This window comes from Hippoglossus hippoglossus, chromosome 11, assembly GCF_009819705.1.
Source record: "Hippoglossus hippoglossus isolate fHipHip1 chromosome 11, fHipHip1.pri, whole genome shotgun sequence".
Lineage (NCBI taxonomy): Eukaryota > Metazoa > Chordata > Actinopteri > Pleuronectiformes > Pleuronectidae > Hippoglossus > Hippoglossus hippoglossus.
The window spans coordinates 11234400-11258941 of NC_047161.1; the positions used below are offsets into that span (position 1 = coordinate 11234400).

At 43.3% G+C, this 24542-nt stretch overlaps 1 protein-coding gene across 2 annotated transcripts; it reads right to left on the reverse strand.

Moving 5' to 3' along the window:
* Positions 1–10: 10 nt before the first annotated feature.
* Positions 11–24370, reverse strand: elp2 (elongator acetyltransferase complex subunit 2). Of its 2 annotated transcripts, none has more exons than XM_034599598.1 (22): positions 24205–24370; positions 23990–24068; positions 23063–23133; positions 22822–22966; positions 21770–21847; positions 21419–21483; positions 21247–21313; positions 18564–18710; positions 18283–18381; positions 17303–17403; positions 11602–11733; positions 10914–11063; positions 9439–9630; positions 9166–9235; positions 8926–9021; positions 7402–7459; positions 6388–6460; positions 5363–5555; positions 1693–1814; positions 1433–1575; positions 1050–1163; positions 11–672 (listed from the first exon to the last, which is right to left on the reverse strand). In XM_034599598.1, exons 1-22 carry the CDS (start codon positions 24334–24336, stop codon positions 477–479), a joined length of 2523 nt encoding a protein of 840 aa, XP_034455489.1. In that variant the 5' UTR covers positions 24337–24370; the 3' UTR covers positions 11–476. The 2 variants fall into 2 exon arrangements, with proteins under 2 accessions (XP_034455489.1, XP_034455491.1); XM_034599600.1 differs by having other exon boundaries at positions 477–672; positions 18283–18378; positions 24205–24350.
* Between the last annotated feature and the right edge of the window lie 172 nt (positions 24371–24542).

Sequence of the window (24542 nt, forward strand, 5' to 3'; positions counted from 1 at the left end):
CGTAATATTTGTAGATATAGAAAACTTTTAATTAATTGGTCATAAAACAAATGAACAACACACGTCTTTATCAAGTGCAGAGCAAACCATGAATATCAGACAGTCACCATATAGATAGATGTTTACTGAACCAGTCTAAATATCTGCAGCATCTTCTTCTTCTTCTTTGAATCTAAAACACTTTGAAGTGTCTGAGTAAAATCCCCCCCCCCCCGAGCTCATGGCGTTTCACCATCTTGGATCCGCCCATCAAATCGGTTCGGCAGCGTGCAGACAGACCGTGGGGCGTGTGTGTCGTGGGTTTGTCCTGAGACTGACCCATGACTTAACCGGCTGTCACAGGGACTGAACGGCTCTGCCAGTGAGCAGCTGCAGCCGCGGTGCTGCAGTCAGGCCTGTGGCCCTCGATCCAAGTGTCTCTCTGTCTGTCTGTGTGTGTGTGTGTGAGGGACATAATAGTGTCATCGTTGGTGGTGCTAAAGAGCCAGTCTGTTGATGCTGAAGATTTTGACAGAGTGGTCGGCGCCGGCGCTGGCGAGCTGGACCCAGGAGCTCTCTTCTTCAGCCTCACTCTCTCCATCCGTCTGCCCGTCCTCCTTGCTGTGGTCTCGACCCGCCCGGCCGGCCCGGGGCCTCCAGCGCAGCCGCTTCACAGCCAAAGTGTGGCTTTGTCTGAGGGAGGAAGTGGTGAAGGGAAACAGCAGGACACTGCGCTGGATGGCAACAGGCACAAGGATAATCACAAGATTCTCTCATAGAATTAAAGGATTATTGATCGGGCACATACATGATGCACATTGATACCGTCCCCCAACTGCTGCTCAGGCTAAAGGACAGGAGAGCTGCTTATTTCCCTTTATAACACATGAGAAAACCTCTTGGCAGCTTCATACTGGAGCCACACTGCTGTCATTTACATGAGCTGCCACTGGCCACTGAAGGCCTTTCTGTGTTCTGATAAACTGCAGATGAACTCGTATGTGTGTGTGTGGGTGGGTGGGTGGGTGGGTGTGTGGGTGGGTGTGTGTTTCCAAGTGTGGTAAGGATACAACATGTCCGTCTCTGCACAGCTGCTCCAGTCGTGTCCTCCAGCAGCCTCCTGGCTGGGGCTCCACCTGTACAACAGGATCCTGCCACTCTCCAAGCCAACTGCCAACAGGTAGCTGTGAACGTACACGCACACACACACACACACACACACACACACACACACACACACACACACACACACACACACACACACACACATGTAATTTAGTAGACCAAACCTTCACATTCTTCCAGTGGAGCAGCATATGGGATTCATTCATATCGATACTATACTTATTTGTAAGGTGATATTTATTCATACATGCAACTATAACGCATAAAAAATGGTGTGTGTGTGTGTGTGTGTGTGTGTGTGTGTGTGTGTGTGTGTGTGTGTGTGTACCTGTTATCAGGGAAGAGAACAGGGCAGAAAGCTACAGCAGTAGCAGAATCCCCCACATCCAAGATGGAGGAACAGTGTTTAATCTCAGCAGGAAGCGCAGAGTCTCCAGTGTCCTCTGATCTGCAGGGTCCCCACACGATCACCTGCACAAACACAAACACACACCCAAAAATAAATGAGGAATCAAATCCCATTAATTCACTTTCACCTTCAAAGTTTACGTCTTTTCTTTATGAGTGAAGCCGGCGTCTGAAAATGACCTTCTTGTCTCGACTGGACGTCACAAAGTAGTTGCTGTCGGGGCTCCAGTCACATGACCAGATGATGCGGCTGTGCACGGCCGTGTCCTTCGCCGTGTGCGTGTGCAGCGAGAAGTGCGGCTCTGCGTGGAAACAACACACACACAAACGGTAACAGATTACATTGTGCACCAGCTACAACTCGACACATATTTTATCACATTTCATTTACACGACGACGTGCCCGCACCTCGTTTGCTGACAAGAGACGAGCCGACGGTCAAAACACCGGCGTGGTGACTGAGGCCTGACATCAGCAGGTCTGCCTCAGTACCGCCGGCCTCTCCAGAGCAACAAATAAACAAGCCAACAAGACAGAGAAGCTAATTCCAGCCTCCATTCCAGTCACTTTTGCTTTATGACCGGCTGCTGTTTATTTCCCGGCCTCAGTCATTTCAGACCCCAGATTGTTTTTCCCTGGAGGTTGTTTGTATGCTGCTGGCAGTCACCTGTCTGCAGTGGTGCTGCTTTACTACAGCTGCTCTCCACACACACACACACACACACACACACACACACACACACACACACACACACACACACACACACACACACAGTCTACAGTATAACCGCTCATCCTTCATGACTTCAGAGGACAATATATTGACTTTCATTCATTTTCTGGAGACTTAATGTTTCACTCCAGCAGCTTTTTACACTCACTAAAACTCAAAATTACATATTCAAAAGGTTTGTCATGAAAAAACTCACCTCATGACCATAAAATGGCTTAAATGTAACGAGTCTTTCCTCATTTCTTGACTGTGGTCTATGAATGGCTTATATTTAAAGGTTCAGTGCGTAGAATTGACTGACATCTAGTGGTGAAGTGTCAAGTTGCAGCTGAATACCCCTCACCTCACCCTCCCCTTCCAAACATGAAGGAGAACCTGTGGTAGCCTTCAGTGTCATAAAAACTCAAAAGGTTTAGTTTGTCCAGTTTGGGCAACTGTAAGAAAACATGGCGGCCTCCGTAGAGAGGACCCGCTCCAGATGTAAATATAAAGTATTTAAATATAAACGGAAGAAGCAACAATTTGCAACAGTCTTGTCTTCACCTTAAAATGTATTGATTTACATTATAGGGACTTGCTTTTTGTCCATTTATTACGAACACCCAAACCAAATCCTCATTACTAACCTTAACCAGGACCAATTCATGTCTAACCCCAACCTAGCCATGATTCATGTGTAAACTTTAACTTTAACCAGGTCCTCAAAAAAGTTTTGCCTCATTAGCACCACACAAGGTCAGTGTTTATGCTAGAAAAAGGTCCTCAGGAGGCAACAAAAACGAATATACACACACCTGAATCTGCATTTACACACAGCCATAAAACCCCAGTGTCACCACAACAGTCTGAGTCGATCACTGTGGCTCGTCTGTTCGCTCACAACCTTCTACCTCTGTCAAACACACACACACATACTTGAGGGTCTATTGTTTGGGCTGCACCTCTTTCCATTAGCGCTCTTGAGGATCTCAGTCCCACCACAAAATATAAAATACATACAGATGAAAGAGCGGCACCCGAGTAAGGCTGCACCCATCAGATAGGAAATGTGTGAGGGAGGAGTGAGACGTAACAGCGTCTCCTTTATGCAGATGTCTGGGTGCTTGACCTCAGAGGGAGAGGAGGATGGAGGAGGAGGATGTGCTGAGACATAACAGGTAGGAGACAGAGAGGAGGGGAGGACGAGAGGAAATCACTCTGACTTCGTTTAACCTTCCCTACTCTGAGACTGTGTGTGTGGGTGGGTGGGGGGGTGTGTGTCTGTGTCTGTGTCTGTGTCTGTCTGTATCTGTCTGTATCTGTCTGTCTTTGAGGACAAACGTGAGACTAAAGACCAGTAAATACAAAAAAATGAAGCCCCAATACAGAGAAATCGTATTTCTGGTTCAGAGGTTATGGTTGAGTTAGGGGTAGAGTTAGGTAAAGGTTCGGGTTTGGTTTAAGGTTAGGCAGGTAGTAGTTGGTTATGGTTAATGTGAGGCTCCTGTAAACGAATGCACGTCTACATAATGTCCCCAAAAGTAACCTATAAGCATGTACGTGTGTGTTCCTAACAATCATCTTGAGTGATTCAGCAGCCGATGAGAAGAGACGGGACCCTCCCTCCCTCCACTCCCTCCTCCTCTCACACGCACACACGCACGCACACACACACACACACACACACACACACACACACACACACACACACACACACACACACACACACACACACACACACACACACACACACACACACACACACACACACACACACACACACACACACACACACACCTACATCGGTGCAGTCCACTGTTCAGGCAAACAGGAGAATGCAGGACTGGTTAACTTGTGTCAGTGCCAATTAGGACCGTCCTGAACAGGGGGGGATTCTCTGCTTAGGAGTTTATAATAATAACAATAACAACAATAATAATAATAATAAGCTTTATTTGTGTAACACTTTCATTAACAAAGTGCTTCAATAAAATTAAATAAAAAAGGAGGAAACTACGCTGAGCTACTCTTTACAAAATGACTTTACATTAGAGGTTGACAGGAGAATTTAGGGTTTGGGCCGACAGATACATTTTCATTTACTTTAATTTCTCGCACCATGCAGATACTGACAGTCTTGACCTTCCAGATACAAATTGAACCTTTTACCATCACGGAGTTAAATGTCAAAAAGGACATATATCAAGCGAACAGATGAAATGTGGGATGCAGATGACAAACGGGGAGGTTTTAAGATCGATACTTAGCTGTCTGGAATCAAACCAAAGACCCAGGGTGGGGAGGTCAGGTGGTCAGGGTCACTGCACAGGAGACTGTGTCTGTGTTTCTTCAAACTAATTTTGCACAACTCAAGAAAATGTATTTACAGCACTGTCAGTTTTCTCCTGTAACCTGACACGATATGCGCACAAGCACAGATTTGATGAGCTCCCGCAATCCACTGCAACTCTGCTATACTGACAAGCCCTCTGGCAACGGATGACATTCAATGGAATATATAGAAAGGCATCTGTTGTAATCAGCATAGTTATTGTCCACCAGAGAACTCTGTTCCCTATATGCAGGGTTGCATCAACTGCCCTAAAGGATTATCTGCAATAAAGATAGTGATAGGCTTTTTAAAAGGCGGGGGGGCGGGGGCGGGGGGGGGGGGGGGGGGGCAGTAAGAGAAACTCAAATTGTGGTCAGTTTACATCAAAATGCAGAGAATGAATAAATAAGCTTATTAGTTCCTTTTTTCGGTCAATGCATCACTTGTTTGGCTCTTCACAGTATTAATTAGGAGGGTACTTCCAATCAGGCCAGCTTAACTTGGAATTTGATTTGGAACAAATCTGCTCGGTGGCTTTACCTTATTTTAATTAATTTGAAGTAGGATAGCTGCTGTTATCGTTCAGTGAGGCTCAAATATTGTCCCTTTGTCTTGACAATCGCTCAAACACGTTTTTAATTAAAGAGGATGAATTTTCAAAGCGCCATGAAGAACTGTTTTCTCATCCAGAGCAAACATGCTAAAACAAAATCCTGACAATTGAATGAAACTGTTTGTTGTAGTGGAACCTGAGTGGAACCTGAGTGGAACCCTCATTAACGGCCGCTCCTCCCCCTTTCCTCACCTGGACTTTGAGGTGTGGGCGGGTTGCGGCTCCATAAAGACCAGGTGCGATCACGGGAAACGGCCAACAGGAGCTGTGCATCAGGTGAGAAGGCCATCTGGGTGATGGTGAGGTTGTGGCATGGCAGCGTCTGTAGCTGACGCCACGTGTCTGTACTCCACAGCAGCACGGCTGCATGCTCGGCTTTAGATGCCTGGACAGAGACAGTTTGGTTCAGTTGAAACTTCAGATAAAAAATACACTGCACGGAATATTTAAATCTTTTGTTTTATCTCTGCCTCTTTGCCATTTCTTCTGCCTGTAAACTTATGTGAAAAATTCGATATAACGTTTGCTTGCTAGATAAGATGTGTTGGGGAAAAAATGTACGATGTAGAGGTAGGTTGAAGGATGAGGACAACTGGAGAAGGGAACAACATGACTGTGAGGAGAGATAAGAGCAAAGCAAAGAGCAGCAGAGGAAAGAAGAACAGATGATGAAAGGATCCGAGAAAAGAGGAGAAACGCAGGGGGAGAGGGTGGGTGAGGTAGAAAGGGAAAAAAAGTCATATTGCAGCATATGCCTGTAAACATCTGGGTTTTGCCTGCAGTGGGAATGGACACAATCAGAATTCACTTGACTCCACAGTAGAAACATGTTTCTATCGGCTCTGATCACTACTGATGGAAATAAGACACCGGAGTGAATGTGCTAGTCTGGTAAGACAGCGAGGTGAGAGAGCTTCTCCGTTATCGATGGGCTAGTGATGTGGAACTTGACCCATCGGGGGGGGAAAACAGAAATCCAAGTTAGGACAACATATGTACTCTCAACACCTGACTGACAACACTGCAACCTTGCTTGGTGTGTGTGTGTGTGTGTGTGTGTGTGTGTGTGTGTGTGTGTGTGTGTGTGTGTGTGTGTGTGTGTGTGTGTGTGAATATGTGTCTCTATGTCATGGTGATTTATTCTCTCTGATCTATTGCCTTTGATCAGGGGGTTTCCCGTACGACGTGGTCTCTGGCCTCGGTCTTATCACACTGACCTTGCATGCGGACGCCACCACCGTCCTGGCGCTGTCAGACGCGAGACAGAACATCTCAAAGCCGTGGCCGTACCTGGAGACGAGAGGAGGCCGATCATACAGAGATTAATCATGAGCCGGCGCGCTGAAGGAGGCACACGATGTGAAAGACAGGCAGGTGAAGGGTGGACGACAACAAAGAGAGAAAACGCTCCCCACTGTGACGATGAAATATTTTCATGAACCAAAGCAGCACGTCAACGAGCTTTCAGACTCGAGCCATCAGCGTCGGCTGACAGGTAAATAAGCAGAGTGTGAAATTAAAATGTTGATCTGTGGTGACTGGTCCTTCTCCTGCTGACAGAGATGAACAGTGATGATGCTCCCGCTAATCACTCACAGCCTAATGCCATCTAGCTTCTTTTAATGTTACCTGATTACTTTGGCAACTGCTGCTTGCAACTCAATTCTTCCCCAACGAGGAAGCTTTCAGAAGCTGCATCCATTTGGCCGAAACTGTGAGAATATTATTTATGCCACGAGAATAATTCGTCCAATTACTCATTTAATGTTTCTATTATGCTCGAAATGATTCAAGGGGGTGAAGCCAAATGCGCACACCTCAAATAAACAGCAGCGCCATACGTCATGTATATGTTGGACTGACTGGTAAATAGATTTAACACTGGCCACAAATGGAGGTAGTATATTCAGCCTGGAGAGGAGGCTCATGGGAAGGCGGGAAGCTGGATTCTGATTGGCTGATGAATACAGGGGGATGAAGACAACCGAGCGCTTTGGGCAGTTCAAACCCTGAGAGCAAAACCAAACAAACACAATTCCAAATGTGAAATGTTGCTTCATTAAGAGCGGTGTGGAAACTCTGGCGTCTATAGGCAGAGGAAGAATGGAAAAATGGAAACAAGTTGTCCAGTGCGATTTGAAATTGTCTCAGGACTCTGGATGTTGTTTCCGCTGGCAGGTGAGTGAATCTAAAGAGAAGCGGAGAGGGTTTGGATTTAATTCAATACTCACAGTTTCTGGACCTCAGGCCAGAGCGTGTTCTGAAGGAGATGATCCTCTGGTGGGGGCTCTGCGAACACACAACACAAAAGACACACACACACGGTTAACCACAGACTTCAATATGCTTACATAATTGTCATTTGCAAAGCCCTGAAAACTGGGATGTTTTAAATTTAAAATACAACCAATTACAATTTTTACAAGATGAGGATTACACCCGAGTGGCCGTTATAACTTTGCTCTTTTAAATCCCTGTACTTTTATCCCAGTGAGTGACAGGGACTGTGTGCACGTGACACACAAGCGTGCAAGTTAAAGGGGAAAAAAAAAACAGGTACCAAAAAGAGAGAGTGAGCGAGCTAAAAGCCACACGCTACACTGAGAACACGATTGTTTGCCTCGAGACAATGTTCTCTCACATTGTCGTACAGCTTCTTTCAACATTTGGCTTGCATGAAATCCTCAGCTCTGCAACTTGCCGCCGCCCCCCCCCCCACCCAAAAAAAAAGAAAGCTTTTCTGAAACAACCACGGCTTTATCTCCATTTCTTAACGGCTGCTGGCTTTGAGAGGGGATCAAATTTAGCCGAGTGCCAATCCTCTCCCTGACACCGCAGGCTCTGCACAAGCCCGCGCTGCCTTCGTGTTGCCTGTAATTGAAAGCTACACTCCTCGTGCTTTTCTTATTGGTCATCGGCGTTTTTTTTTTGTCCTCGTTTTTTTTTTGCATAATTATTAATTTGTCTCCCTGCCCGCATAAGCCAATCAAACGGGTGAAAAAGCATTGTTAACAACAATCTCAGCACTCGGTTGCTCTCGTCACAGCCCGGGGTCATCGATACTTAAACTTTGCATGCACAAAAGCCTACTTTCTAATTAGCATTGCAGATTAAGGAGCGGCTTCAATCCTGCTGATGACAGCCCTTCACACCCTCTCGCCCAGGGGTTTTAAAGCGCAGCGCTCTGTTCTCCTCATTTGACTCTCATCCATTTTCCCATCTGCCTGTTTCCTGCAATTATTGTCTCTCGTTTTCCTCTGTTTCCTCTACTCCTCTTTTCCCGTGTCCTCTCTGCACAACAGTTCAAGGCAATTTCCCTTCTCCAACCTGCTTCATATTTCAAATCCTTTTGTTGTTTTTTTTTAGGTTTTCTGTTGTTTTGGAGTCATTCTGTAAAATGAACCTGCAATTTTCCTGTCTTCTCCCGGCATTTTTCTCACATCACCACTTCCTCTGATATCAACTACCACCCTTTTCCTCTCACCCCCCTGTCCTGCTGTAAGACCGCCGACCTCCAGGGGACTGTGGGAGTCGACGGTAATAACTAACAGTCCGTCCAGCTTCATATCATTATGTCTTATAGGAACGTTTGGCTGCAGGCGGACAGGAATTCTTAAATCTGTGCAATGAGGAATATGAATCCGCCTATCATTCATTACATACATTTATTCATCAGGAAGGGTTCAGTTTAATGTGGCTTTACTCAGATGAGTAAGCGACTCCGTTATATTAGAGGATATTTCATTTTACAGTACCGGTCATGTTGAGTGGGTGGAAGTAAGACTCCTGGTATTGATCAGACACACTGCTGAGCTTCTCCGCTTCATTATTGGTTTTTTGGACAAGGTCACCTGTAAATCAAGATATTGTTTCTGTAAATGTACAATATATGAAAAGAGTACAAAATATTGAACAAACCATCAATTTAATATGAAACAGTTGTTCGGGAGAAAATTGATTATCAGACAGAACTTGGCCCCAACCGGGTAATTTACCTTGAAATACGGCCTTGTTAGACAGACCCAGGGCAGGTGTGCTGGCTCCCTCTGGAAGGTTGGCAGAGTCCTGGCAGGGAGAAGATAAATGAAGGAACAGCAGCACACACATCAATAACCAGCAGGGTTTTTAGGGAGCCGTCCACTCAGCACATTCCACATTTAGAAAACAAAGTGAAAAAGACACTCCCAAGAAAGTTTGGTCGAGTTTGATCATAGGACAGAGGCAAAAACTTTAGCGGTCATGGAATACCAATTCAATGTGGCACTCACGCTGGACGTCAGCAGCTTTTCTCTCGACGCCCCAGAGATGTTTGCAAAGTTCTCCACAAAGTTGCGAGGCGCTTGAAAGACTCTCAGGACCTTCTCATCGGCTCCAGACACAAACTGAAACCTCCCGACCATGGCCAGACACTGCATGTCGTATCCATGGATCTGAGGCCGGGAGATTTCGTGCCAGGTTGGCTGCAGGGGCGATAAAGACACACAAAGATTTGTATTAAGATCCTTAAGCAGCTGTGGTTGCCAGAGGAAGTGCCAGCATTTAAATACATCCGTTTCCAATAGATCCTCTGATGTTGTGGGACTTCTCGGCCTTAAATCCAGCCGTTTGAAAACAAGCCAAATAAGAAATTGATTCTCCTGTTCAAATGAAAGATTTTCAGATTAAGATGCAAAGTGTTCTCACAAGGGAGGGTGGATGACTCCACTTCAATGAGTGGAGTTCTTCTGGCCCAGCATGAGGTGGCAAATATCCAAAGTTGCATCTTGAATAATGCAATGAACTCTGGAACCTTGATTAAGTTTTTACCTAACTGAATGTTTTACTCCGCCCAAAACAATTTCACCTGGATAAACGTGAGGTGAAGTCAGAAGCTTCACTTGGTAATAAATCCAACAGTTTCCTGTAGTAGTGCCGGAGGTGATCAATCAGTCCCGGTTAGTCAAGTCTGAAGTCTTTCCCTTAAAAATACACGATTACCTCTAAAAAAAAAACCCTCTTCATTATTAAGTTAAAACCTATTAAAATTCCGTCAGGAGTCTAAACATATTTCAGCAAACGGCTGCAAGTAGAAAACGTGTTTTTTTTATGTACTGACTACATCCCACAAAGGTTAATAAAACCAGCCGGTGTGTTGAAGAGAGAGAAGCATACTAAGTAAGCACTGCTTTCAGAAGATGATGAGAATAGAAAGGCAAATAATGTGAATGGTAACATGTGTTTGTGAAACACTTGTTTTCTTTAATGGCTTGTGAATAGAGATGTGTTGTGGTAGCTCATTTACACTACAAATGTGACACACAGTAAGACTGGGTAAAACCAAATCATTTGATCTTTGTGAAACAAATGATGGTGGAGAATATTTGCCTATAGAGCAGGGAAGTGAGATCCGATCACAAGTGGTCACAGGAGTAGTCACATTCAGGATGGATTGAATGCAGATGTGAACAGAAAAAACCAAACGCTGTCACTCTGTGATCGGTTCTCTCAGGATGGATGTTAAAACCAGGACTGGACAAGGCCCTAGTTGTGTTTGGCTTCTGTGAGTTGCACATCAGTGAGGCTGCTTTCCTTTTCCTCCATCTAATGATTTACCTTGATTCTTTTTATTTATTAGGGTTAGACATTTACATCTGGAAATGTCAAACTATGCACAAAAAACCATTTAGTAGTTTGAGCTACTATGAGCTTTGCAAACGCTCGTCAATAGAAACACGTCATAGGTGAGATTCTGCAGCGACTTTACCAGTTTGACATCTTGTCTCCTCCATGGAGTGAAGAGTCTGGTGGTCTGGTCTGAACCCACGCTGACGATGAACTCACCCTCCGGATCCCAGCTGAGGTCCCGCACTTCATTGAAATGACCTGATATGACAACTCCAGGTCTCCACCCCCCCTGGACAGAGACGCATTATAATAGTCAGTTTACAACCTTCAACCACGGGATCACTCTCTAAACCCCCCTCGAAGACCACAACCCCTGCCAATTGATGCTAAGCCCATTCAGGAGAGTAGTTGATTGTAATATATTAATCTATTCAATTATTTACCTGCTGTCTGCGAAGTCGATCAGAATTAGTTATCAACACTTTCAGGTTTGGGCTCAATTTTAAATTCCCCTGCCACGCGGACGTCATTGCAGTGCAGTTATCTCTGAACTTGCGTTGTGACTTCAGACCTCCACTCTCTCCCACAAAGAAACATGCTTAGCCCATCACATTGAGTGGCAGACAGGAGACTGAGTGTGACTAATTACACTAATCACTGTCCCTCACACACTGTGTAGCTGTGGAGCAGTTACACAAACTCTGGCTCTTATTTCAAACACTCTTGTCATTCTACTGCTTTAGGAAAACATCACATTTATTTTGCAAATTTAACTGAACAAACTAGACAAATTTGAAAGGTTGGATAAAACTAAGGTCATGACTCACCTCTTTATCTTGGTCTCTGCACCAGAGATGCAGCGCCCCGTGAAAAGCATGAGCCACAATCATGGAGCCATCCGGACTCATCTGGCAGCCGTAGAAACCCAGAGTGTTGCCACCAACCTCCCCGACACGCACCTGGTGTAGACCAAAAAACAACAACACATAAAGCAGGATAATCTTTGCCGATCATGACGCTCAACTCATCTGCCTGCTCAACGCGTCGGTATCGGACATCAGGTGGACGAATAACATTTGTTTTCTGGGGCAGAGTCACTGACTTGCAGCAGAGAAAGATGAAAGTAACATTAAATAACGTAAACATGCATCTACTGCCACATATGGAGAAAAAAAATCAGTAAAGTAGGTTATTGTTCTAATGCAATTATTTCTGAAAGATATGAATTTAGCAGCTGCTGTCATCCTCTGTGACATCCAGACACAGATAACAGCCCATCTGCTCTGTCAAACACCTGCGTTTTATTTAAAAGCTACAGGCTCAGAAGAGAGAGGGGTAAAAAATAAAAAAAGTTGGGTGTCAAATCTGTTCTCAGCCTCCCACCAGCTAGAATCAGCCTCTGTAATGGTGGATGGAAACAGAAAAAAAACAGCAAATTAAGCTGACAAGTCAGACGAGAAAATTATGCAAAATGGGACTTATTAGAGTTGAATAAATTGTTGTGTTTTTTTCAAACTAAATACATTTGTCTCATACAAAACGAAAGCAATCACAGAGCAGCCATATCACATTAAACAAATAATCATGAAAATGGCAAAGCTTGAGAACACAGAGGGATTTACATAAATTGGATTCGGGTGAGAGCGTGTGACCCCTGCGTCAGTCTGCGGTCGCCATCCCAGGGCACGATCATAAAGACGGTGTAAAACCATCCTCCCACTTAAAAACAACAATCCAATTTAAAAAATGCCCATAAACTCCATTCACCATGAGGTTTCCTTTTAAAACAATTGCTCTGTTGGGATTTTAAACACCTGTCCAGTTTTGGACACTTTGCTTTTGTGTGTAAACAGAAATATTACATTAGATTTTGTGGATTGGAATCACTACCTGGGGCAGAAAATCCCATTTTCATTTAAGTTAATTTCCAGTTGCACTGATAATGAAAACTCACCAATTCACTGAGTCTCAGGTCAGTTTAACACCATAGACTTCACAAAAAGAAAAGAAACATGTATGTAGGAGGAGGACATTTTAAAGTCAATATTTTACCGTAATGATAAATTAGGTCTACAAATGTTTAAAAACATATTATTGTATTATATTGCAGTGGTTGGCAATGTTGCCTCAAAACAAGAAGGTTTGCATGTTCACTGCGTGTTGTGTGAGACATGGTTAAGGTTAATTGGAGACACTAAATTGCCCATAGGTGTGAATGTTGTTTGTCTCTATACGTTATCGTGAATGGTCGTTTGTCTCTGTCAGCCTGTCGGCCCTCCGATCGACTGGCCTACTGTCCTTGGTAAACCCCCTCCTCTCCCGCAATGTCCCCTATGATTAGCTCCAGCCCCCTGTGACCTTATAAGCAGTACAGATAATGGATGGATGTATTATTACATCCTTTCATTGAAATTAATATCCACAGAAAACCCATATTTAAATACAGGAAACGAGACTATTAATATCACATCCTATTGCTGGCATTACAAGAAGGATTCAATGCAGGATTATGGGACTGGATGGAAATAACAAGACACAATGTGTGAATTAACCAAAATATAATAAATCTGAATACACAGGAATTCTTGTTAGGAGCAGAATAGTTTAAGCTGCAACTCAGTTATACAAAAAAGTTGAGAAACTAATTCTATACCCCTGCATTAGACATTTATAGTCACTGTGAGTTTAACACTCATTTTTAATTAATTGCTCTTAAACAAACAAAGGAGCACTATTTACTCCAGGACTTTCAGAGAATTGTGTGGACCTGTCGAGCTTCTCTTGGCCACGAGGAAATCAAACAATTAAAAGCTTCATCGGGCCCCGAGGCCTTGGAGGTAAACTGGGCAAGAGGAGAGATCTATTAGAATCGATAGCAGCCGAACAGCCCTGGAGAGCGCTGCACTGCTCCCTCAGCAACACTGCGGTCTTTATCCAGATATGGCTATATTATATCTCCTCCATCTTTAATTAGCTTGTGTCTTAAATGATATGGTCGGGGCTGTGAGGAAATATGAGAAGTGCTGGATTCATACTCGAAAGATTAAAATCGCAAAAAGATGTAGAGCTAAGCCCGTTATCTTTTCTACGAGCAGGAAGCGCGCGGTGTAGCTGCAGCGGTGACCTGAGTCACACTGAGAGAGAAATGCATAAAAACCTGTGGGCGTCCATTACATGTTTAACAAAAAAGCTCACATAAATACATCAGCGGGCGCACACACACACATACATTCTCTACGTCTGTCTACTGTATGTGGCAGTAAAGTTGTGTCCACAGTTTTGGAGAGTTGGTCATCAATGACCTTCAAAATAATCCCTGTCTGCAGGCTGGAACACTACGGAACTAATGACGGCGGTAAAGGCATGTCTTCACTTTGATTGGCACCATCCTCCAGCCATCCACCGAAACAGAGAGCAAGACAGAAAGAGAGAGGAAAGAGACCGACAGCCAGGTAGAAACACCGTTGGTGAGATTGAGAGAAAACGAGATGCAACATTAAGCAGATTGATTTTAAAATTCTGCACACAAGAGCCGGCCGTAAATCATGCAAAAACTCACAGAGGCAAAGAGCCGTCATCTGTCTTGTTTACGAGAGAAGGAACAATATGGATGCAAAGCCTGCGTTATCGCTGGCCAGAGGGGGTTTGGGGGAGGGAGAGAACAGGGACAGCAAGGTAAGGAAGGCATACATCATTGTTGGAGGGAGAGAAAACGGGTGACGCTCAACCATTCCTGGCTGAAACACTGACTTATACAATGAGAGGCTGACTCTCGCCTTCAGTTTCTCGACAGTAAGCAACTATATGGATGTCAATCGTGTAATGAATAAAACATGAAAACATTTCTTAATGCTGCAAGACTGGAAAAAGACCAGCAAAACAAGTAGTAAAACTTGTATCAAGTTTTCAGACTTCAAAGATTCATTAATTAACTTTGTGAGGCCATAGTCACTTAAATAATATTTAATTATTTATTTTCAATTCTGAAACAATTTACATTATTGATATATTGTCTGAAAAGTAAACTTTTTTTATGGGTTTCTATGCCATTTCTATTTAAATGCCTTTATTTTGTTGATAAAACAATATTTTTAATTGTCAGGGCCATGCTCAATGAAAACATATAATCCATGTATTGCTGTCATCATTAATAAAATATATACAGTACATAATATGTATAATTTATATTATATAAATAAATAATATAAATATATTGAGAATGTGAAAAATGTCCCACAGCCCAGTGGGATTTCTTCAAGTTTCTTGTTTTGTTAAAAACCTAAACCCAAATATAAAAAATTATCAATAATCTGAAACAAAGCCGTCTGCTTCCTAAAGAAGAACATCCAAACACATTCTGGCCTCAACCCTCTGAACTGCTCTCCACTGCTTCAACAACTACTGAAGTTACTTAACCTGGGATAACATGAAGTCAAATATTAAACCCATCCATACCATTCAATATTTATAGACACTCATCTACATATCCACACACATTATTCAAAAGTTCATTATTCAGAAGCTCATTTTGGTCTCAGTGCATTTTCTTGAACCGCTCTGGGGCCGAGTGCAACTTGAAGAGAGTACACAGGCCGAGGTCTGGAAATAGGTTATCTCTAAAACACACAAACACACACACACACATACACACATACACACAAACTGACAATCCCTCCAGGCCCTGTGGTGGCCCGCTGTGGTCAGTCTGAGATGTTAATTACCAGTGTGTCTCGTTAGTAGGATGTACTTTACGCAGCAGTGGACCCCAGCCACCCCACTGCTAACCCCATTCGCCATTAAATCTCACCAATTACTATAATCAGTGTGAAGAAGTGGAGCACTTCTTTGTAAAAATAAGCTAATTAAGACACACATGGCCGATCATTTAATGCTGCTCTGCCAAAAACTTCAAGGTCCCACAGAAAAGCCTTTGTGAAGCCGATTCGGGTCAAAAAATAAAAACACTCAAAAAAGGGCCAAAGGCCGTTAATTCTGTCTAACGATACAGACAAAATGTAAATAAAGTTTATTCACTGACATTTCATCATTGCGTGTGTGCGTGTCAGAGGTTCACAGGTTAAGCTTCCTTTGTAGGCAGCGAACCTGACAGTTCAAAGGGTCTAGCTCGCATTTGAAAAGAAGAAAAAAAAAAACAGGTGAAGAGGAGAAATAGAGAGAAAAGGAAAAGGGGAGAAAGGGGGAAAAAGCACTTTCACATTCAACAAAAAGGCTATTCCACTTTTTCTTTAATTTTTGGTACTGAGGGAAAAAGTCGGAGCTGTGAAGGGAGAGCAGCCACACCAGACTTTATTTCAAACACCTTGGCTGCTTCTCTTTTCTATTGTTCGACTTTGTCTAATCACGCGGAGAAGAATATGTGACATTAGCGCTGGCTTCAGGCCCTAATCATCGTCCCTTTGTCGGAGTGTGGAGACTTTCATGGTTGCTCCTTTCTTTGGGCTTTGTTGCGCGTCACTGTGGATGTGAACGATGAGATCAAAAGGTACAAAAATGGAACTGATCAAGTGTGAAATCTTTTCTCATCACCTCAGAGTGCGATCGCGCTCCAGGTACCTGCCACGGCGAGGTGAGAAACATTCCTGTTCTATGTGATGTGTGCATTTGTGGGACATATTTTGGGACGCCAGCGTGTGTGAGCGCGTCTTTGTCAGCAGTTAGCGCCTTGATATTTTTGCAACTCAACTCGTGTGTGTTCTGATATTCTGTCAGGTACGTGGAAAAGTGGTACTACTCCTGAACCCCCAAAGAATTGGCCACTTATACTATAAAAACGAAGAAGCTGTGGGGCAGATGGGCAGAGAACACTTTTTTTTCCTTTGCCATCCACACTTGTGTTAAATTTAGCCCCATTCTGGCACAACAGCAGCTGTTGGAAGCTGAGAGAAATGAGCTGGTGGGGAGAGAAGGGAATGGAGGAGAGAGATAATGTGAAAGAGATGAGACAGGAGAAGAGTAAGGAAGGCATGGGGTGAAGAAAAGGAGGAGGAGGAGCACAGAAAACGCTGGACAGCAGGTGTGGGAAGTCAAAGGGAAGAGCAGATCATGAAGGGAAAAAAATAATGAGGAGAAAGGCAACGTTAGAGGCTGTGGCATGACTTCTACAGGCCTTGCCATCCTCTGTTGGACGTGTTGGGGAATGGGATGTAGAAGAGGATGAGTGTTAGAAGGGAAAATGGGGGAGGACAACCTCGGTTTGCCTAAACTCACAGTGGTGCGCTGGGCTCAGCGCCTCTTCATCACTGCCTATCACTTCTATTCCTGACACCTCAATGTCAGGAAGGGAGGAAACCGACGCAGGGGCCCTGACAGCAGGAAGGAAGCTACTGGAGGGGGGCTCGAGTTCTGGATCACGTAAAGAGCTACTGACGAGGAAGCTAGCAGAAACAGGGTGGGAAACTGTTTTGTGAGTCTTTAGGAATGTGTGTTTCCTTCAGAGAGTGACTGATAGCATGTGTCAAGGATCTGTGTATCTGAGTAAACCCGCCTTGGACTCCAGTAAACACTGACCTGCTCCACCCAGACTCCAGATCCCTCCTCAGGAGCCCAGAGAATCATGGTTTTATCCATGGAAGCAGAGAGCAAACTGAGAGGCTGCTGCAATTCACCAGCTGCAGGGGGAGACAACGAGACACTGGGATCTATACAGCAACGTCATCCACAGTCAATCACGATCAACGGGCAACAGTCGATTATTGAAACAGAGGTTTTCAACATTTTAAACATCTTGTCAATCAACTCACGACACCTCCGATTTACCTCTAGAACCATTGCATTCAGCCTTATATTATGTATTTTATTTTATAGTGAATATACAGTATAAACTGAGTTGTTTATATGATTTCTACTATGGTGCATTAAATCAAGTAATGTTACTGTTAAAGAAGGCCCGACCAATCACAGGCAAAAACATTCTCCTTTAAAAGACCATTTTCAAGTAAGTACAACTCAATTGCATAATTGAGCAAGAATATATTGTAGCGGCCTCTGCCCTCATAGAGGCGGAGCTTTACTTGAAGCATCCAAACATGCTGATGTGCGATGTACACACGAGCTGGGATGAGTGTGAAGTGACCTTGATGTAAGGAAGCTTTTAAGGCAAATAGAGTTTAAAGAGAAGATTTAGCACATCTAGCAGCTCTTCCCCCTGAGAACTCATTAAGCCAATAACATTTCAACACCTTTTTTTTTTCTTCTTACAAATTGTCGCCACTCTTACTGTCTTTTGTAAGCAATAGCATTGTGGGACAAAGGGAGTAAAACAATGTCTCAATCTTCCACAGGCTCTAGTAACAGAATAAGGGATGGGAATGTTTAGTGCCGATTGTGTCCAATTCTAAAATAAGTGATTTCGTTTTCGACGAACACTGCTCATAGATTCTAGGTCGGACTTCCTGGCAATTTCTCAAAAACCTTGTGAAATGTCACATTGTCCTTCAAATGCTCTTCATTTGTGACCAGTCACTTCCTTGTTTTATTAATCAAGGTACCTTGGTAGAAAGGGGGCTGCCAGTGGACTCCATAGACCCAGTTCTCATGACCTGCCAGGACCGTCTCCAGAGACACGGCAAACACTGACGACACGTCTGCTGCAGGGAAACAGAGGTATCAGGATATCAGTTTATGCTATGAACACAAGAAAGGTAGCAGGTGGATTAATTCTTTATGGAGGTCAGTGATCACCGTGGGCCTTTAAACCAACAAAAAATGTGCCTCCTCACTGTGGTTAATTAACACCCTTTCTATAGCTGAGCCAGTGTGGGCCGCTCACCTCTCTCCTTCACTTCAAACACGTCCTCTTTCATTTTGATGATGGTGTGATCGTCCTCTGCGCCGGTGTCTGTCCCAGACTTGGCACAAAGCCTCCACACTCTGATGAGACAGTCCTGTGAACAGCTGGCTAATAACAGCTCCCCACCTGAAAGAGTCCGAGACGCAACCTGAATCCCTGAGACACTTTCTGTCAAACATTAAAATACCAGACAACTCACTCTGTGTTATTTGCTCTTATGTGGAGCTTTGACAAAGTGTTTCTCGTCACTTAATACCTGCTTTTATCTCATCACGTAATATCTGATATTATCTCATCAGAAATGCTGACATTCATGCAAGAGGAGAGATTACAACTTTAGTGCTTCATGTATTTCAGATAAATAAAACTTTAAAACTGCATGTATAAACTTGTTGGCTTCTTGGAGGCATCGCAACAAGCTAAAATAATACAGGTATAAATAATTAAATATAAAACCATTCATTCGTGCGGCTGGATTAGTGGCTTTTCCTGTCATATATGTGGGGTATGGGTTTTGAACTGTTCTGACAAAAAAGGAAATTTGAAAATGCCACTGAGGGCTTCGGAAAATACAAAGAGGGGGGAGCTTAGGGGAGAAAATAAGCAGCAGAATACTCATTAATTAAAATACTCCTATGTTGTATCCCTAAAGGAGATGGTGCACACTTCAGAATAACACAATGATTTTCTGGTTTCTGCCTCAGGTAGCCTGTCTTTAGACTTTTAACTTCTGCTTTTGTCTGTTGTCTGTTAGAACTGTGATCAAGGCACGAGAGAAGATTGCTCCTCATTGTGATGTGGCCTGTAAGACAGCAGGAGTCTGCACCGAACATATACAGACAGGAGGTAAACAAAGTACACGTCACTATCCCTGAGCGCTCCTGTCTCTCAGTTTTAGTCCAATGGCCACTGGCCCAGTTTTTGCCTCTGCCAGAGACAAACAGACATAATAAAAAAGTCTTCTTCTACCTTCACCTGAGGCCTCATGAATGTCGGGACAGGGAAAGGAAAGCCATTAGTGTTTGTCAATCACGGTGTAATGACACTGATGATAATGACAGCGTTGATTGGTTTGCCTTCGTGCCTGAAACTCTGCCAAAGCTACTTGCACTAGTGACTTTTTCTTGAGAACAATTTTCTTACACAACCCTGTTTTTCGAAACTTGGAAAGCACCGACACAAACTTCTATTTGTGACACGGTTACATCTCAATATGTTGATGATACTTTAAAGTCTTTTTAATTTCAATTCTTTTAATTCTGTGGATAAATAAACATCTTAGGGAGGAGAAGTAACTGGGTGAGTGAGTTACTGGTCTGATTTTAAAGTAGCGCTGATCAAATCTAAGGTCCAGGTTGAGGAAATAAAAACATGATTTTGAAAACAAAATACAGACAGAAGCATAAAAATAAAAAACAGACGTCCTGCTCTGAATCTGAATATTTAACAGCTATTATAAACTGTACCTCTGGTGCAGCAATCTGCCATCTGCCGGGTCATAAAAGAGGAGAAAGATTTATTTAACTACTATCTCAGCGGTGAGAGGGTATTGTCGCTCCAATCGAGATATTTCCTATAAACAAACTTGTGCGTCTCTTCGCTGGCTGTTAGTTTGGCAGCGTGGAGGAGTTCATAGACTGTGAGTGGGAAGGAGACGCTGGTGGAGAGGGCTGGTTAAGGGATGAAATAGCTTTTACACAGTCAGAGCGGTAATGAAGTGCCCTTGAAGAGGGTTACACAATTAGAAGAGACTGGATTGGATCCATGTGTTTCTCTATGCGATCCACACACAAAGACTAGTCTAAGATTTCTAAGTTTTATTGAGTTAAGAAGAAAAATGTGTCTTTTTGTTTCATGAGGGTTACAACCTGCTTCTCTGCCTCCAATCTTATTGGTTGATGTTTGTGACTCATTTATATATTATCTAATGTATTCTTATTGTCAAAAACATCTTTCCTAACTTGCTTTGTACACTGTGACAAAATGCAACCCTGGTAACATAGTTATTAGGACGTATTAGTTATTCACTGTTAGTGTGGCTCTGTCCTTTTCTTGAAGAGCCCACTAAGATTTAGACTACAGAGTCAAAGCATGTAGCACGTACTCCAAAACAAACTCAGCAGTCCAGGTACTTCGTTTGAAAATCTTTACTGAAACTTTCTTCTTGTTGTACAAAGTAAAAAGACAAAATAAGTTTAGTAATCTACTAAAGAACCGTGGATTGGAGTTTGAACACGGTCGAAGACTGGTCTGCTCTGCGCTCTGTAGCTTCAACAAACAAAACTAAACAAGCGGAGTTAGCCCATTAATCAAAATCCAAGACAGTCTGCAGTCCCAGTCAAGCCCCGAGCTGCAATATATATGCGAAACTGCCTGTTCTTAACAGATCAAGTCTCAAATCTCAGCCCTGGTACCTCAAGAGGTTTGTGTTTATTTTCTTTCTGTTTATTGCTTTGACTTATTTGTTTAGTTTTTTTTGTCCTCTTACCAAACTGTTTGTATTTCAATTCATGCGTAAGTACACCAAGAGCAGTGCTAAACCAGAGGCAAAATCCTTGTATGTGTGCAAATACTTGGCCAATAAATCGGATTCTGATTCTGACTGAGAAAGTACGAATTCAGACAAAGTTCTGCTTGTGAAACAGTAACATCAGGGACTCACCTACAGACGTCCAAGCCACTCCACGAACCCAGTCTTCATGCCCTTGTAGGGACAAAGCTTTCTGGAACTGTTGTACAGCAATTTAATAAGATCAAATATTGCATTTTAAATATAAAACTTCAAATGAAAGAGTTGACACAGAATATATGAGTGAGAACTGATCTGAGTTTACCTGCCCGCTGGACTGCACGTACAGATGCACCCGGCAGTCGTCCCCCCCACAGGCCAGTATGGGAACTGTGAGAAACAAGGTTTACATCTGCTGTCATCCAGGTTTAATAAACAGGAGCAAGGTGGAAAGGAAGGATGACGCACCGCGACATAATAGAAATAGAAATAGAAATGCAAACTGACACGAGACACTTCAAACGCAGAGTGCAGTTGGAATATGACATTCGGTTACGGGCACCAAAGCAGTGGGGCAAATTGAGATGGAAGAGAGGAACGATGTGTGTGTGTGTATGTGCGAGTGTATGAGCCACACAACTTAAAGGATTTCTATGTAGGAACAGCTTAGGCTTACCTCTGCTGCCTGGCAACAGTACCAGAGAGACATCCATCATGAAACCGCTGCCGAATGGTATGATATGGAGGCACTCAGCTGAGGAACACACATGCACAAGGGATTCAACTTTTACAGTCACTATGTGTATTTTTTATACATTTCAAATAAACATAAAAATATATAATTATATGTATATAATAAGCTCAAATATGTGGGCTTTTGTTTTTGTGTGAACACAGTTGTACTTATAAGGACTTCTTCATACTTTTCCTGTGTGGAATGTTTGACAAAGTTAAATATTTGTCCTCTGCCTTCACTTATGGGTACCCTGTGTTTTAAGCTCCCACAATCTGGCTACAGGCACAAACAGAACAGTTTATAGCTACTATTACTACCCAGAAAAACAGCCAGAGGCTATTGCCAGTCCACACAGACACGCACACGCACACACACACTCTCACTCACACACACACACACACACACACACACACACACACACACACACACACACACACACACACACACACACACACACACACACACACACACACACACACACACACACACACACACACCCACACACCCATCTGCACTGACAGGTGGACAGAAACTTTTAACAAAGAGAAGCTGTTACAGGTGACAGCTTGAGAAAAAAAAAATGTAGTAGATGTGGATGACAGTTTTCATTCATTCAATTCAACTACATGATGGATGGTGGACAACCGGTGTGAATCTGTCAAATTAAATTATTTAGAGAAATAAAAACTGTGCATGTCATGTTGTTTTGACTTCTGTACATGAAACAGGTCAGCTGATCTTTAATTTTAGTCAATCTGTTTTTGTCTGGAAAATGTAAAAATATAAACATGACGTCATAGATTCAAACTAAACTGCTGCACAGCCCTGCAGAGGTGAGGCAAGTGATTGTGTTGTGAGTAAACACTGCAATTCCCTCTAGCAGCCACTAGGGGGGATAAAGTCACACATGATTATTTACTGTTCAATATTATGACTCTTCTACACTCCTCTACAAGCTGAAATGAATGAGTCATTTACATCTTGTTTTGTACCTTTTTTGTTTTCACTGCAGAGCCACAGTCTGACGGTGGAGTCGGACGATGAGGAGGCCACCAGGATTTCCGAGCCCTCCGTGTAGATGGCAGCCACAGCACTGATTGGACCAGTGTGGCCCTTACACTCCCATGACTGGCTGAACTGGAAACAGCAAGTGAACACGTTTTGGATCATATGACTGTAAAAAGAAGTAGGGAACCTTTGAGAAAACACAATTTTGCACAGCAGGTGCGTCACCTTTTCATTCTGAGCCTCCCAGACGATGAGCTGGTTGTCTGAGCCTCCTGAGACAAGATGAGTCTCCGGAGCTGTGACAACAGAAACAAACACAGTCAGGATAATGAACTCTTATGGATTTTAAGTTTAAAAGTCTCTTCTCTCATCTTATCACTAAGTCACTTGGTTACACTTAGGGTATATTTTCAATACTGCCTGGTGATCTGAGCTCTACTGCAACTGAATCTTCTTTTAAAAGCAAACGTAAGAAATGTATGTTCTCTCAGGCATCGGGCAGTTAGTGTGTGTGTGTGTGTGTGTGTGTGTTGAGTGTACTTATGTATGAAATGTGTTATACAAATTGAAATAGTTTGATTTATCTTTGTGGGAACACTTTAGGGGAGACTTTTGTGTATTAAGGGGAATGGTTCCCTCTTCGCTGTGTTGGATGGTGGAAGAAGTTCCCTGAGCTGCAGAGTCCTGACATTAATCCCAATCAGACACGTTTGGGGATGAACTGGAATACTGACAGCAGCCAGGCTTATTTCACAATAGGCCTCTGGTTTCAATGTTGTGGCCGATCATGTATTTATTATACTGTTGTAAGGCCTTTGAGCAACATGCCAGCAAAAGGACTTTACACTAGTGTGTTAAGTCCAAAGTGAAGATAATTAGTTGAGGTTTTAGTTTGAGTAGTGACTCAATGTAATAAAATGAACTAAACCAACTTGTTAGAACATCTTACTTTACATTGACTTATATTCACTGTGGAACAGCTTCACCAAAACCCTATTCCAAACCTGAACCAGGTTCAACTCATGTTTAAGAGTTTTATCCTTAACCTAATCACAACTTACATCTTACACCTATCTTAAACTAAACGGGTAACAAATACACAGGGGGGGGGGTCCAGATGTTTGACAGGTCCACATCAGGGTCCTCACTCACCACAGTCCTCTCTGTGGACCCACTGAACAGCATTCACTCTGCCTATGTGTCCGTTCAGCACAGCAGCGACTCTTCTCTCCTGCGGTTTTATCAAATCACATTATTTTATAAGAGGTTTATTATTAAATTAACAAACAGAAATCTGTGTTTATTCTCTCGGTTGTGTCGCTGACAGCATCGTCACTGACATGACGCCATTAGACACAGTTCAGTACCTGCGGGTCGTACAGAGCCACTGAGTTACACGTCCCGAACGCAATGGTTCCCCCGCGACTCCAGGAGACAACATGTGGCGTCCTGTTGGCGCAACAAGCGACATGGCATGTCTCCATCACAGGCGCCGCCATCTTGGAAGCTGGAGATGCGGTGTTGCTGTAAAAACGGCCCGTAGTGAAACCGCTCCGCGCGAACACATGTTCCGCATCTTGAGGTCAGTGCAACAATTCAACAAACTTTGATTAGTTAAAGTAGGTTAGTATTTTTTCAAACACGATTTCCTACATCATTTTTTTCCATGGTTTAGTTTTTTTTATTGTGTTCTGAAGCAAATACT